The sequence below is a fragment of the Dreissena polymorpha genome, chromosome 8 (assembly GCF_020536995.1).
Source record: "Dreissena polymorpha isolate Duluth1 chromosome 8, UMN_Dpol_1.0, whole genome shotgun sequence".
Taxonomy (NCBI): domain Eukaryota; kingdom Metazoa; phylum Mollusca; class Bivalvia; order Myida; family Dreissenidae; genus Dreissena; species Dreissena polymorpha.
In genome coordinates this window covers 18,225,466-18,237,575 of record NC_068362.1, presented here as the reverse complement: position 1 = coordinate 18,237,575, position 12,110 = coordinate 18,225,466, and the positions used below count along the sequence as shown (strand labels likewise).

The window sequence follows — 12,110 nt, the reverse complement described above, 5'->3', positions numbered from 1 at the left end:
TTAATTTTCCATAAAGTTATGAAGACAGTAATGAAAAGTCAGAATATATCCTAATTATGTTCATCAATCGTGACCAAGTCAGCTTATATTTGAATGCCAAGCTATGTACTTGAGTCGCGTTGTGAGAAAACTGGGCATAATGCTTGTGCATTAAGTGTCGTCCCAGATTAGCCTGTGCAGTCTTCAGGCTTTTATGACATTTTTTGTCTTAATGAAGTCTCTTCTTAGGAAAAATCCAATTTAGGCGGAAAGTGTTGTCCCTGATTAGCCTGTGGGGAATGCACAGCTTAATCTGGGACGACACTTTAAGCACATGCATTATGCCCTGTTTTGTCAGAACGCGACTCAAATGCATGGGAATCATTTGAGCCTTATTCTGGGAAAACTGGGCTCAATGCATGTACAAAAGTCATCCAAGAGAAGCCACAGGCTTATCAGGGACAAAACTTTCAGCTTTTGTGGAATTTTTCTTTTAAAGGAAGTCTTTTCTTAACGAACATTAGGTCTAAGTGTAAAGAACCGTCCCTGATTAGCCTGTGTAGACTAAACAGGCTAATCAGGGACAATAGTTTATGCATATGCATTAAGAACTTTTTTTTTCAGATCAACTTTGACAGAAAGCGTGGTTCCTTATTTTCCTGTGCAGATTGCACAGGCTTATCTATGTTGACACTTAACGCACATGCATTAAGCTCTGTTTTCCCAGAACAAGGCTGATATGTTTTATTTTCAGGGGAGTGAAGCCAGGTCCAGCAATGCCTATCACAGGGGCTGTCAACGCTATCGGAGCCAAACCAAGGGTGGTGGAAGAACCACCTAAACCACCGTAAGTTTTTGCAGGCTACAGTACATTATGCTGTGTTGTTGTTTTTTTCTCTCTTTTTTGTTCTTTTATTTTCTATCTGTTCAAAGTACAAAGATTCATTTTACTTAAAACAAATAGGAATCTATTTAATGTGATGGAGCAAAATCTAATCATGAATTTAATGATAACTAATTGAAATGAAATGTAGGAAAGAAAATGTCAATTGAGAAGTTTTGGTATTTCATTGATTGGAAATGCAACATACCAGTCTGGCTTGCAAGTTCATACAATAAATGAAACACACTTAAATTCCTGACTCTTTATTTTGAATTGACCACATAATATTGATGTCATGGCCCTTAAAAAATTAAATATAAATGTTTAAATGTTTATAAAATATTTACTGTTTGTACGGGTGTAAATGGTGTCAATAAAAAAAAATGTGCATATGAAAATCACAAGAAAGATTTTCTATGTTCAATCACTTTATATTACAGTAAAAATGCGATTACTCAAGGTAGCACGGGACTGACCTCAATGCTCAAGTTATCGCAGGTTTTGAGTAGTCCATTGTATTATTTGTTTTCACTGTTTCGGTTGGTGATGCTTAAGTTATGATCGCAAACGCTTTATGTACATGAAAGACAGTGCTTGGAAAAGAAAAGGCTTTGTAAAAATCGCTTAAGTACAGTATACTAAACTAAACAATAAGAATGATCGTTCATTCATTTAATCTAATCAACATAATCACATAACACATATATAATCAAAATATAGAAAACAGAAGCTTTCTTGATCTATCTATCTATCCCCCCCACACACACACACACACAAGTGGGTCCTTCACTAGATTGCTCAGGAGTTTGACAATTTATAAGAGTATTTTCTTTCTGTGTTGCAATGATGCGGCGCAAATGACAACCAGGAATTCAGTTAAGAGATTCCGATGTATTATCTGCTTCACTATCTGTTATACCATACATTTTATACCCCCACAAACGAAGTTTAGGGGGGGTATATAGGAGTGAGCTTGTCTGTCGGTCGGTCTGTCAGTCTGTCTGTCGGTCTGTATTAAGTGTCCGCTCTCTAATTCAAGTAGTTTTCATTCGATCTTCACCAAACTTGGTCAGAAGTTGTATCTACATGATGTCTAGGAAAAGTTCGAACATGGGCCATGCCAGGTCAAAAACTAGGTCACAGGGTCACTTAGTAGGTTTTAAACATTCAGCATGTTGTCCGCTCTCTAATTCAAGTAGTTTTCATCTGATCTTCTCCAAATCTTGGTCAGAAGTTGTATCTAGATGATGTCTAGGCCAAGTTCAAACATGGGCCTTGCCCGGTTAAAAACTAGGTCACGGGGTCACTTAGTGTGTTTTAAACATTCAGCATGTTGTCCGCTCTCTAATGCAAGTAGTTTTCATCCGATCTTCACCAAACTTGGTCAGAAGTTGTATCTACCTGATGTCTGGGCCAAGTTAGAATATGGGCCTTGCCAGGTCAAAAACTAGGTCACCGGATCACTTAGCGCGTTTTTAAACATTCAGCATGTTGTCCGCTCTCTAATTCAAGTAGTTTTCATCCGATCTTCACCAAACTTGGTCAGAAGTTGTATCTAGATGATCTTAAGGCCAACTTTAAACATGGGCCTTGCCGGGTCAAAAACTAGGTCGCGGGGTCACTTAGTGCGTTTTTTAACATTCAGCATGGTGTCCTCTCTTATTCTGGTAGTTTGCTCTCTAATGCAAGTAGTTTTCATCCGATCTTCACCAAACTTGGTCAGAAGTTGTATCTACCTGATGTCTGGGCCAAGTTAGAATATGGGCCTTGCCAGGTCAAAAACTAGGTCACCGGATCACTTAGCGCGTTTTTAAACATTCAGCATGTTGTCCGCTCTCTAATTCAAGTAGTTTTCATCCGATCTTCACCAAACTGGGTCAGAAGTTGTATCTAGATGATCTTAAGGCCAACTTTAAACATGGGCCTTGCCGGGTCAAAAACTAGGTCGCGGGGTCACTTAGTGCGTTTTTTAACATTCAGCATGGTGTCCTCTCTTATTCTGGTAGTTTTCATCCGATCTTCACCAAACTTGGTCAGAAGTTTGATCTAGTTGATTTGAAGGCCAAGATCGAACATGGGCCATGCCAGATCAAAAACTAGGTTACAGGGTCACTAAGTACGTTTTACACATTGAGCATGGTGTCCGCTCTCTATTTCAAGTAGTTTAAATCCGATCTTCACCACACTTGGTCAGAAGTTGTAACCAGATCATGTGTAGGTCAAAAAGTAGGTCACAGGGTCACTTAGTGTGTTTTAAACCTCACCATGTTGTCCGCTCTCTTATTCAAGTAGTTTGTATCCAATCTTCACCAAAATTGGTCAGAAGTTGTATCTTGATAATGTCTAGGGCAAGTTTGAATATGGGTCATGCCAGGTCAAAAACAAGGTTACGGGGTCACTTAGTGCGTTTTAAACATCACAATGTTGTCCGCTCTCTAATTCAAGTAGTTTTCATCCAATCTTTACCAAAATTGGTCAGAAGTTGTATCTAGATGATGTCTATGTCAAGTTTGAATATGGGTCATGTATGGTCAAAAACTAGGTCACGGGGTATCTTAGTGCGTTTTAAACCTCACCATGTTGTCCACTCTCTAATTCAAATAGTTTTCATCCAATCCTCACCAAACTTGTTCAACTAAATGATCTCTAGGACAAGTTTGAACATGGGCCTTTCCGGGCCTAAGCTAGGTCACGGGGTTGCTTAGTGGGTTTTTTAACATTCAGCATGGTGTCCGCTCCCTAATTCAAGTAGTTTACATCCTATCTTCACCAAACTTGGTCAGAAGTTTTATGGAGATTATCTTAAGGCCAAGTTAGAACATGGTCCTTTCTGGGTCAAAAACTAGGTCAAGGGGTCACTAAGTGCGTTTTAAAAATTGAGCATGTTGTCTGCTGTTTTTTGTGAAGAGGACATGCACAATATTATGTGTCAATGCGGCATGTGGGGGTATTCGTCACGTCTGTGACAAAGCTCTAGTTATCGATTGCTTTCTCATTAAAACTGTGTAACTTTTATCTGCATCTCAAAGGATGACATTTTGCAGTGTTTCAAACTGCGACTAGCTTCACCCCTAATCAAGTTGTTTTTGTCTGCTTGATTGCGCTGTTTTCACAACTCAAATATTTTAAGCATCGACCAGACGAGAAAGTGTCTTCAAATAATGCCAGTTAATAAGATGTGAAATGCTTTTCAGGGACCAACACACATCCTCAAGTTATCGAAAATGGCATGTTTGAGCTATTGCGGGTATTTTTATATAAAAATTAAAGGAAAATATTAGGGACTTCCTTTATTGCTCGAGTAATCGCCAGTTTTCGAGAAATCGCCAGCTCGAGTTATTGCAATTTTACTGTATAACCATTTCAATTAATATCAGCCATCTTATGAAAAGTCTGCAGGAAGTTTGCCCTATAATGTTACACTGCATTCAAACTTTGGCAGTGTTTCTAACGATCTGTCAATGTCCTGCTTTCACCCAACAGGACCCCTGGTATGACCAATGCGCTGGGAGCCATAGGAGTCCAGGCCAGGGTTGTGAACAATGAGGAACCAGAGAGAGCTAAGTAAGAACTTGACTTAGTTTGGTACTTGGTAAAATATGTTTTTAAGTGGTAAATGGTTAATTATGTCATAATGACAAAGTATGAATGTTACATATGTACTTTCATTGAAAATGTTTTGAAGTCGATTATCTGAAGCAGAGAAACCTTATTGTGTAGCTTTAAGATGGAAGGAAGTTGGGTTCAATAATGCTTGTGTAATATGGCCCTAGTTTTCTAATAAAGACTATAATTGAATATAATTGTGCAGAAGAAAAGGATAGTGGTGCCTGTTGTCTGTGCCTAAATCAATGTCCTTAGGGACTGTGTGTCTGTGAAGCAGCTCGCTTTCCTTGAAAGGTGGTATTAATTGAAAAAATAGTAATTTTATTCTAGTCATACTTGGCTTATAGTCATATAAACAAGTATGAGGGTTGTAATCTTATGAATTTTTATTGTCCCTAAATATCTTCGATATTTTTCCTCAGTTACTTTTTATTAATTATGGCCATTTCATTGTAGAACTCCCTTACAAAAACAGAAAGAGGACATTTTGAAGAAAGCAAATGAAAAGGTCAGTATCATGTGGAATGATACAATTTCATGGTATGAATGTTTTTTAAACTGAAGTGTTGATTTTGATGTATACAAAGATAGAATGAAAGTTCAGAAGTAGTCGATAACATAAAATAAATTAACTTTTAATTTATTGCAAATAATTTTCTGCTGTAATATGAACTTCCCAGAAAAATACAAATGAAGTACTGGGTACTTTACCAGAACTTTTACAGCTGGCGAGACAACTTCACCTAGGTAATCATTAACCAGGCATTCTCTACACTTTTGTACCCTTAACAATGATCTTTTTAGGGGCCACCACAGGGGGCAGAAGAGGCTGTAGAGTCTGCGAGGCCCAAGTGGGGTGCAGGGGACAGGGCCCTGAAGTTTGCAGAGAGTGAGGCAGACGCTGATAGCAGTCGGTCCCAGTGGGGAGCTCCCAATGACCTTGACCTTGGCAAGCTCACCTTGGAAGAGACGTCCTCACAGATGGAAGGTACTCGTCACTGTTTAGTTAGCCCTTTCCCGCTCGGAGGAAAAGTGAAAATGGCTATATGCTACCAGTATAAAACGAGAACAGCCTGCAAACAACTGGCAGGCTGTTCAGGTTTTATGCTGGTTGCTGCTAATCAGTATTTTAGGGTCTGAAATATAGCCTTTAAAACTTGCATAAAGTAATAAGGGTCTTTAATTTTATATGATTTTCTGAGGAACTATAAATTCATAACTGAGTGGTAAAGGGTTAAAACTTATAATGTGTATGAAGTTTATCTTACCTTTTAGAGGTAGTGAGTTTGGTCTAACTTTAGCCATGTTAGAAAGGTACGAAGAACATTCCAAAAACATGTTGTAAGGGTGTTCTAATATGTTAGCCAGTTTTTATGCTTTCACCTTCACATAAGTGTTTCTAAAAATCAAAGCAATTGGTTAATGAATGTTAACTTACTTGCTTATTAAAACTGTTTACTTGATGGTATAACATCCATTGCTTGTTCACCTGAAAAGTGTCTCAAAAAGGGTATGTATTTTTTATCAAATGTGGCGTGAATGAAAAGGTATTGCAACCATGATCTGACTTGCAGCATGGAATTTTGTAGTTAAATAAATGTTTTTTCTCTTTCCATTTTTAAATATATGTGTTCATATTTCATAATTCTATGTTGTAGTTTTGTCTAACAATTAGACAAAGATTAAGAGTACATGTTATCTTATGTAATAGCATTCATTTTAATAAGTTATCTCTCGCTGTACTAGCTACAAGTGCAAGGGATAGAGTGATAGTTAATCCAGATTCGGCCAGAAGACAATGGGGACGCCCTGGTGCAACCGTTGTGAAGGCTTTACAAGGCGTTCCATTGGTGGAGCAGACTTTTGCCATGCCTAGCGATGAATCAGGTTAGATCAATGATGTGTCATTGTTTTAAGCATCTGGAACTGTTTTACCTGCTAACTTTTTATTATATCAGATTCATAGTTTCTTACAAAATATCCAAACAATGTTTTTAGATCTTGCTTCAAATTATGAACAAAGTTTGCCATTTGAGCTAAAACTTTGTTATAAAAGTAGAAATAACATGTTGTTACTTAAATGTATTTTTATTATATTATTATTATTTGAAAAAAAATAATTGCTTGTTAAATGTATTGTTTATTTGTAGGTTTAATTTCCCTTTCAAATGTTACTGGTCATATGGGACTTAAGGTTTGCCTTCTGTTATTTTGTCCATTCGTAATCAGTCCGTTCATTTGTCTGTCCATCCCTTTGCAACAATGGATCTTCAATGATTTAAAAAATACTTACCATACTTTGACAATAGTTGGTGTACTTATAAACGGCAATGTGAGGAATATTCAAGGCTTGTTGTCACAATTGATTATAGGTTATGCTGCTCTATTAAAAAATAGGAAAAAGAGTAATAGTATTGTGAAATAACTAAATAAGTACATAAGATATCATCATGAAACTTGGTATTCACTTAAGGCTTTATGTTTGCTCGTTGTTGAACTGTCCCTCCTCCTGTTTGTTGGCCCAATTTTCTGTCAGTCTGTCTGCAAAAACTGAACTAACCTTTACAATACAGTCATAAGATATGAGCATGAAACTAAGTATACACATAATTAAAATCTGATAGTACAAGATTGTTCATGGTCTTTTATTTCTTTATTACTACAGGTCAATGATCAGTTGACTGCTACTTAAATTAGAATAATACTTAATACTTTAATAAATTAAAATATACATAAGATGTGATCATGAAATTGGGTTTATATGTTTATGAATTATAGTTTACAAGGTTGGAGCAATTTAAAGTTTGTGTGCAATATTGTTTTACACCATAGGTCAAACATCAGATAAATTATTTAAAAAAAAAGAATACAACTAAACATTAATATTAATATGATGTACAGTACCCTCAATATGATGTACAGTACCCTAAATACGATGTACAGTACCCTCAATATGTATACAACCAAACATTAATATTAATATGATGTACAGTACCCTCAATATGTATAATGTTCAGCTTTTTTTGTCTTTTCATACATAAAAAACGCACACTCTCAGTCTTGTGTTTGCAACCTTCTCAAAGGTGGCTCCCAAAGTTCTGCCTCAACCAACGAGAGCCCTGCAGTGACTGCTGGGCCCGGGCCTGTAACAGGTGTGGGCTCTACCATCACAATATCCAGCAAGCCTACTGGGGTCGCTGAAAAGAGCCCTGCTATTATTGTAGCACGATCGCCCATTGCTAAAGGAACCATTACTTTACGCACTGCTGATCAAAATAAACCAGGTATCATTTGTGCCAGAATGTTGTTTGCCTGTAAATCTGTTAATTTTAGGACATTGAATTAAGTTTCTTCAATATGCTAGTCTTCGTCACTTGTATACAGCTTCATTTTATTTTCAGTTTATATGCTTTTTTGCTACATCATACATGTCATCAATTCTAATCACCTTGTTTTTACTAGTACCAAACCATCCTTGCATGATTAGTTTGCACAAAGTGTAGTCTTCAGTTTTCTTTGTTGTTCACTGTGAGATATTATGAAATTGTGTAATACCGGTAAATTTTGGGCAGTTTGTAAATGAAGGATAGTTTGTGATTTGTGAAACATTTATTAAAAAAATGTTTGTTTTTTTTAACAATCCTTGAAATTACTTTTAATGAGAAATAGAAAATAACATTGAGAAAAAGGTTTTCGAAATCCAGTTTACACATTCACTTTTTCAAAAGATTTCACAGTTACACCAATAAATGTTGTAAATCATTCTCACAAACTATTATACTGCATGCTTACATCCCAGTCAATTCTTAAGGAGCAGATATTACATCAGAGGAGACTATACTGAGTGAACTTACTCCAGTGAAAGAAGCTTCTGCCTGCAAAACTCAATCACCAACCAAAGGGAAATCACCTTCACACTCCCCGGCAAAGAGATCACCAGTTCCTTCCCCTGTTTCTGAACTTTCTACTGATAATAATAAAAATGAACATACAGAAGCATCAGAAGAGGACAAACAAGCTGTGGACAATGAAGAGCAATCAAAATCTCTTTCTAATGTAAATCAGAAGCCTCCAGTTCCGACTAGAAAGCCTCCTCTGCCAGACAAGCCTGTTGTCTTGCCTAAACCAGTGCTGTTACCCAAGCCCGATGCACCCAAGGAATTTGGTATACTAAAAGTCTCTTTTAAACAGGCCTTTTAACAGATTTTGGCATATATTGAAGTTTGTCATTAAATGCTTTTTATTGATAAATTTAAACATTGGATCTAAAAAGCTCCAGTAAAAGCACAAGAATAAATTTAAAGAAAGAAAAAAAGAAATCCTCAACTGGGCTCGCACCCCTGACCCCTGGAGTAAAAGACTACTCAGATCACTCAGCCATCAGTGCTCATACAATTAGTGATCTATTTTATACTTTATATAAGCAATTCTTGTAGTATCACAAAATAAAACGACAACAACATAACTCTTCCAATTTTTCAAGCGTTTAGTGTTGCACCGCTTTATAATTTTCAGGTTTTTAAATCATCAAAAGATTCATATAGTGAATATTTTAGCACCTGGTAAATGTTCAGTATTACTGTTTCCTCACAAATATCATAACTACAATCAAAATTTGCGAATCTGAAACAATTGTTTTTAATTTTGTCAATTTACCAAAACGTGAAAAGGCCCATTTAAGTCAAAAGGTCTCACATCATTATCTTTGGCAAGAATATAATTAATTTTTTTTTACCCTGATTCCTTAATTCACAATCCATCAAGTTCAAATTAGCGTATTGCAGCCATTCATTGTTGTTAATATTTATCATTTTTGGCATGTTGCAATTTATTTATACAAAACTAATGTTTGATCTTGTTAATTTCATTGAAGTAGATTTATTCAAAGTTTTAAAATCCATATCCTGAGAACTACAATATTCTAATTGGTGTTGTATTTAATTGCCCACTTGTGCTTTCTGCATCTAGTATTGCATGTTTGTGTTGAACAAACACAGTATTGAGTGTTAAACTGTTTGGATGCTGAATATTTACTGTTTATTACAACCTTTTTTTGCATTTCACTCATCAAACTATGAATTATAGTAGCTTATATATTGCTGTGCTTGCAAGTTAAAAGGGTAAACATATTCACAATTCAGTTCCATTCTATGCTGTATGTGTGACTATGATCCTTGTCCAGATATATTGTTGGTTATTTACATGTGAATTTTTTAGTAATTGTATGTGACCTGTTGTTTGCAATAATTGATCTTTTATATATAAGGCTTTTATCATGTTTATAGTAATGTGGTAGATTTCAAAATTCCTTAACAGTGCATTTTTATGCCCCCGGTACGGTGGCATATAGCAGTTGAACTGTCCGTCAGTGTGTCAGTATGTCAGTATGTGTGTATGTACGTCTGTCCGTCCGTCCGAAAAAAACTTTAACGTTGGCCATAACGTTTGCATTATTGAAGATAGAAACTTGATATTTGGCATGCATGTGCATCTCAAAAAGCTGCACATTTTGAGTGGTGAAAGGTCAAGGTCATCCTTCAAGGTCAAATATCTAATATATGGCGTCTGTCCGTCCGTTCAAAAACTTTAACATTGGCCATAACTTTTTCACTATTGAAGATAGCAACTTGATATTTGGCATGCATGTGCATCTCACGGAGCTGCACATTTTGAGTGGGGAAAGGTGAAGGTCAAGTTTATCCTTCAAGGTCAAATGTCAAATATATGGCGTCTGTCCGTCCGAAAACTTTAACATTGACCATAACTTTTTCACTATTGAAGATAGCAACTTGATATTTGGCATGCATGTGCATCTCACGGAGCTGCACATTTTGAGTGGTGAAAGGTGAAGGTCAAGGTCATCCTTCAAGGTGAAATGTCTTATATATGGCGTCTGTCCATCAGTCCAAAAACTTTAAAATTTAGCCATAACTTTTTCACTATTGAAGATAGCAACTTGATATTTGGCATGCATGTGTATCTCATGGAGCTGAACATTATGAGTTGTGAAAGGTGTAGGTCAAGGTCATCCTTCAAGGTCAAATATAAATATGGCATCTGTTTGTCCAAAAACTTTAACGTTGGCCATAACTTTTTCAATATTGAAGATAGCAACTTGATATTTGGCATGCATGTGTATCTCATGAAGCTGCACATTTTGAGTGGTGGAAGTTCAAGGTCAAGGTCATCCTTCAAGGTCAAAGGTAAAAAAAAGATATAATAATTTCAAAGCGGCGTTTTCATGAAGCTGCACATTGTGAGTGGTGGAAGTTCAAGGTCAAGGTCATCCTTCAATGTCAAAGGTCAAAGGTCAAAACAAAAAAATAATTCAAAGCAGCGTTCTAATGAAGATGCACATTTTGAGTGCTGGAAGTTCAAGGTCAAGGTCATCCTTCAAGGTCAAAGGTCAAAAAACAAAAAAAAATATTTCAAAGCGGCGCAAAAGGGGGCTTTGTCTTTCTGACGAACACATCTCTTGTTGTATTATTCTTTATTATTTATTAAAGTATCTTAAAAAATATATATCAACTTCATTTTAAACGTCATAAATCATTTGATCTCCTATGATGCTTATTTTTCTATATAAAATGTATCTTGCCAGGGTCATTATTCTGATAAGAGGGTCTCTCTCTATGTTAAGCTTCAAGTCAGCCAGTGTCAGTAAAAAATGTGGGGGCGGGCACTCTGTTTGAGAAGGTGGAGTTAGAAGATGAGAACCAATCAGACAAAGGCAAGAAAGACAGCAGCCAATCAGAAAATTCTGAAGATAAAGTCGTTGTCAGGGAGCTTCCAGAGGAAGGGTAGTATAGCTTGTTTATTACCCATTTTTAGCTCTACTGGTCGAAGGCCTGAAAAGCTTATATCATAGCGTGGTTTCCATCGTCCATCCGTGGGTGTGTTAGACTTTTTCTTGTTTACACGATAAAGCCCACAGTTTTCATCAGATTCTTTTCAAACTTGTTCAGTGTCTTTAAATTAATGAGGACTATATTAAAAATAGTTACATCAGAGTAAAAAGTCCAGAATTATCTCCTCTTGAATTTGAGAAAATTGTGAAATAAGGCTTGTTTACGCAATAAAGTCCACAGTTTTCATCCAATTATTTCCCAACGTGCACAGTGCCTTTATCTGAATGATGAGTCAAACCCTATTGAAAATGAGCAATATCGGAATTATAAATCCAGAATTATCTCCCCTTGAATTTGAGAACAAAATGAAAATTCAGTTTTTTATGTGATAAAGTCCATAATTTTCATCCAATTCTTGGCAAACTTGCACAGTGTCTTTGTATCAATGAGGACTCAAACCCTTTTTTATGCCCCCTTCGAAGAAGAGGGGGTATATTGTTTTGCACATGTCCGTCCGTCCACCAGATGGTTTCCGGATGATAACTCAAGAACACTTAGGCCTAGAATCATGAAACTTCATAGGTACATTGATCATGACTGGCAGATGACCCCTATTGATTTTCAGGTCACTAGGTCAAAGGTCAAGGTCACAGTGACTCGAAACAGTAAAATGGTTTCAGGATGATAACTCTAGAATGCTTACGCCTAGGATCATGAAACTTCATAGGTACATCGATAACGACTGGCAGATGACCCCTATAGATTTTCAGGTCACCAGGTCAAAGGACAAGGTC

General features: G+C 36.5%; 1 protein-coding gene across 3 annotated transcripts in view; it reads left to right on the top strand.

Moving 5' to 3' along the window:
• Positions 1 to 12,110, top strand: part of LOC127841633 (serine/threonine-protein kinase Nek1-like) — a 60,872-nt gene that overhangs the window by 36,341 nt on the left and 12,421 nt on the right. For 2 of the 3 annotated variants that reach the window (XM_052370618.1, XM_052370617.1), the window contains 8 exons: positions 734 to 826; positions 4,346 to 4,426; positions 4,925 to 4,976; positions 5,273 to 5,456; positions 6,215 to 6,355; positions 7,552 to 7,752; positions 8,280 to 8,633; positions 11,109 to 11,268. In XM_052370618.1, the coding sequence (XP_052226578.1) occupies positions 734 to 826; positions 4,346 to 4,426; positions 4,925 to 4,976; positions 5,273 to 5,456; positions 6,215 to 6,355; positions 7,552 to 7,752; positions 8,280 to 8,633; positions 11,109 to 11,268 (1,266 nt within the window). The remainder of the gene's footprint in view (positions 1 to 733; positions 827 to 4,345; positions 4,427 to 4,924; positions 4,977 to 5,272; positions 5,457 to 6,214; positions 6,356 to 7,551; positions 7,753 to 8,279; positions 8,634 to 11,108; positions 11,269 to 12,110) is intronic. The other variant, XM_052370619.1, reaches the window with a different exon arrangement.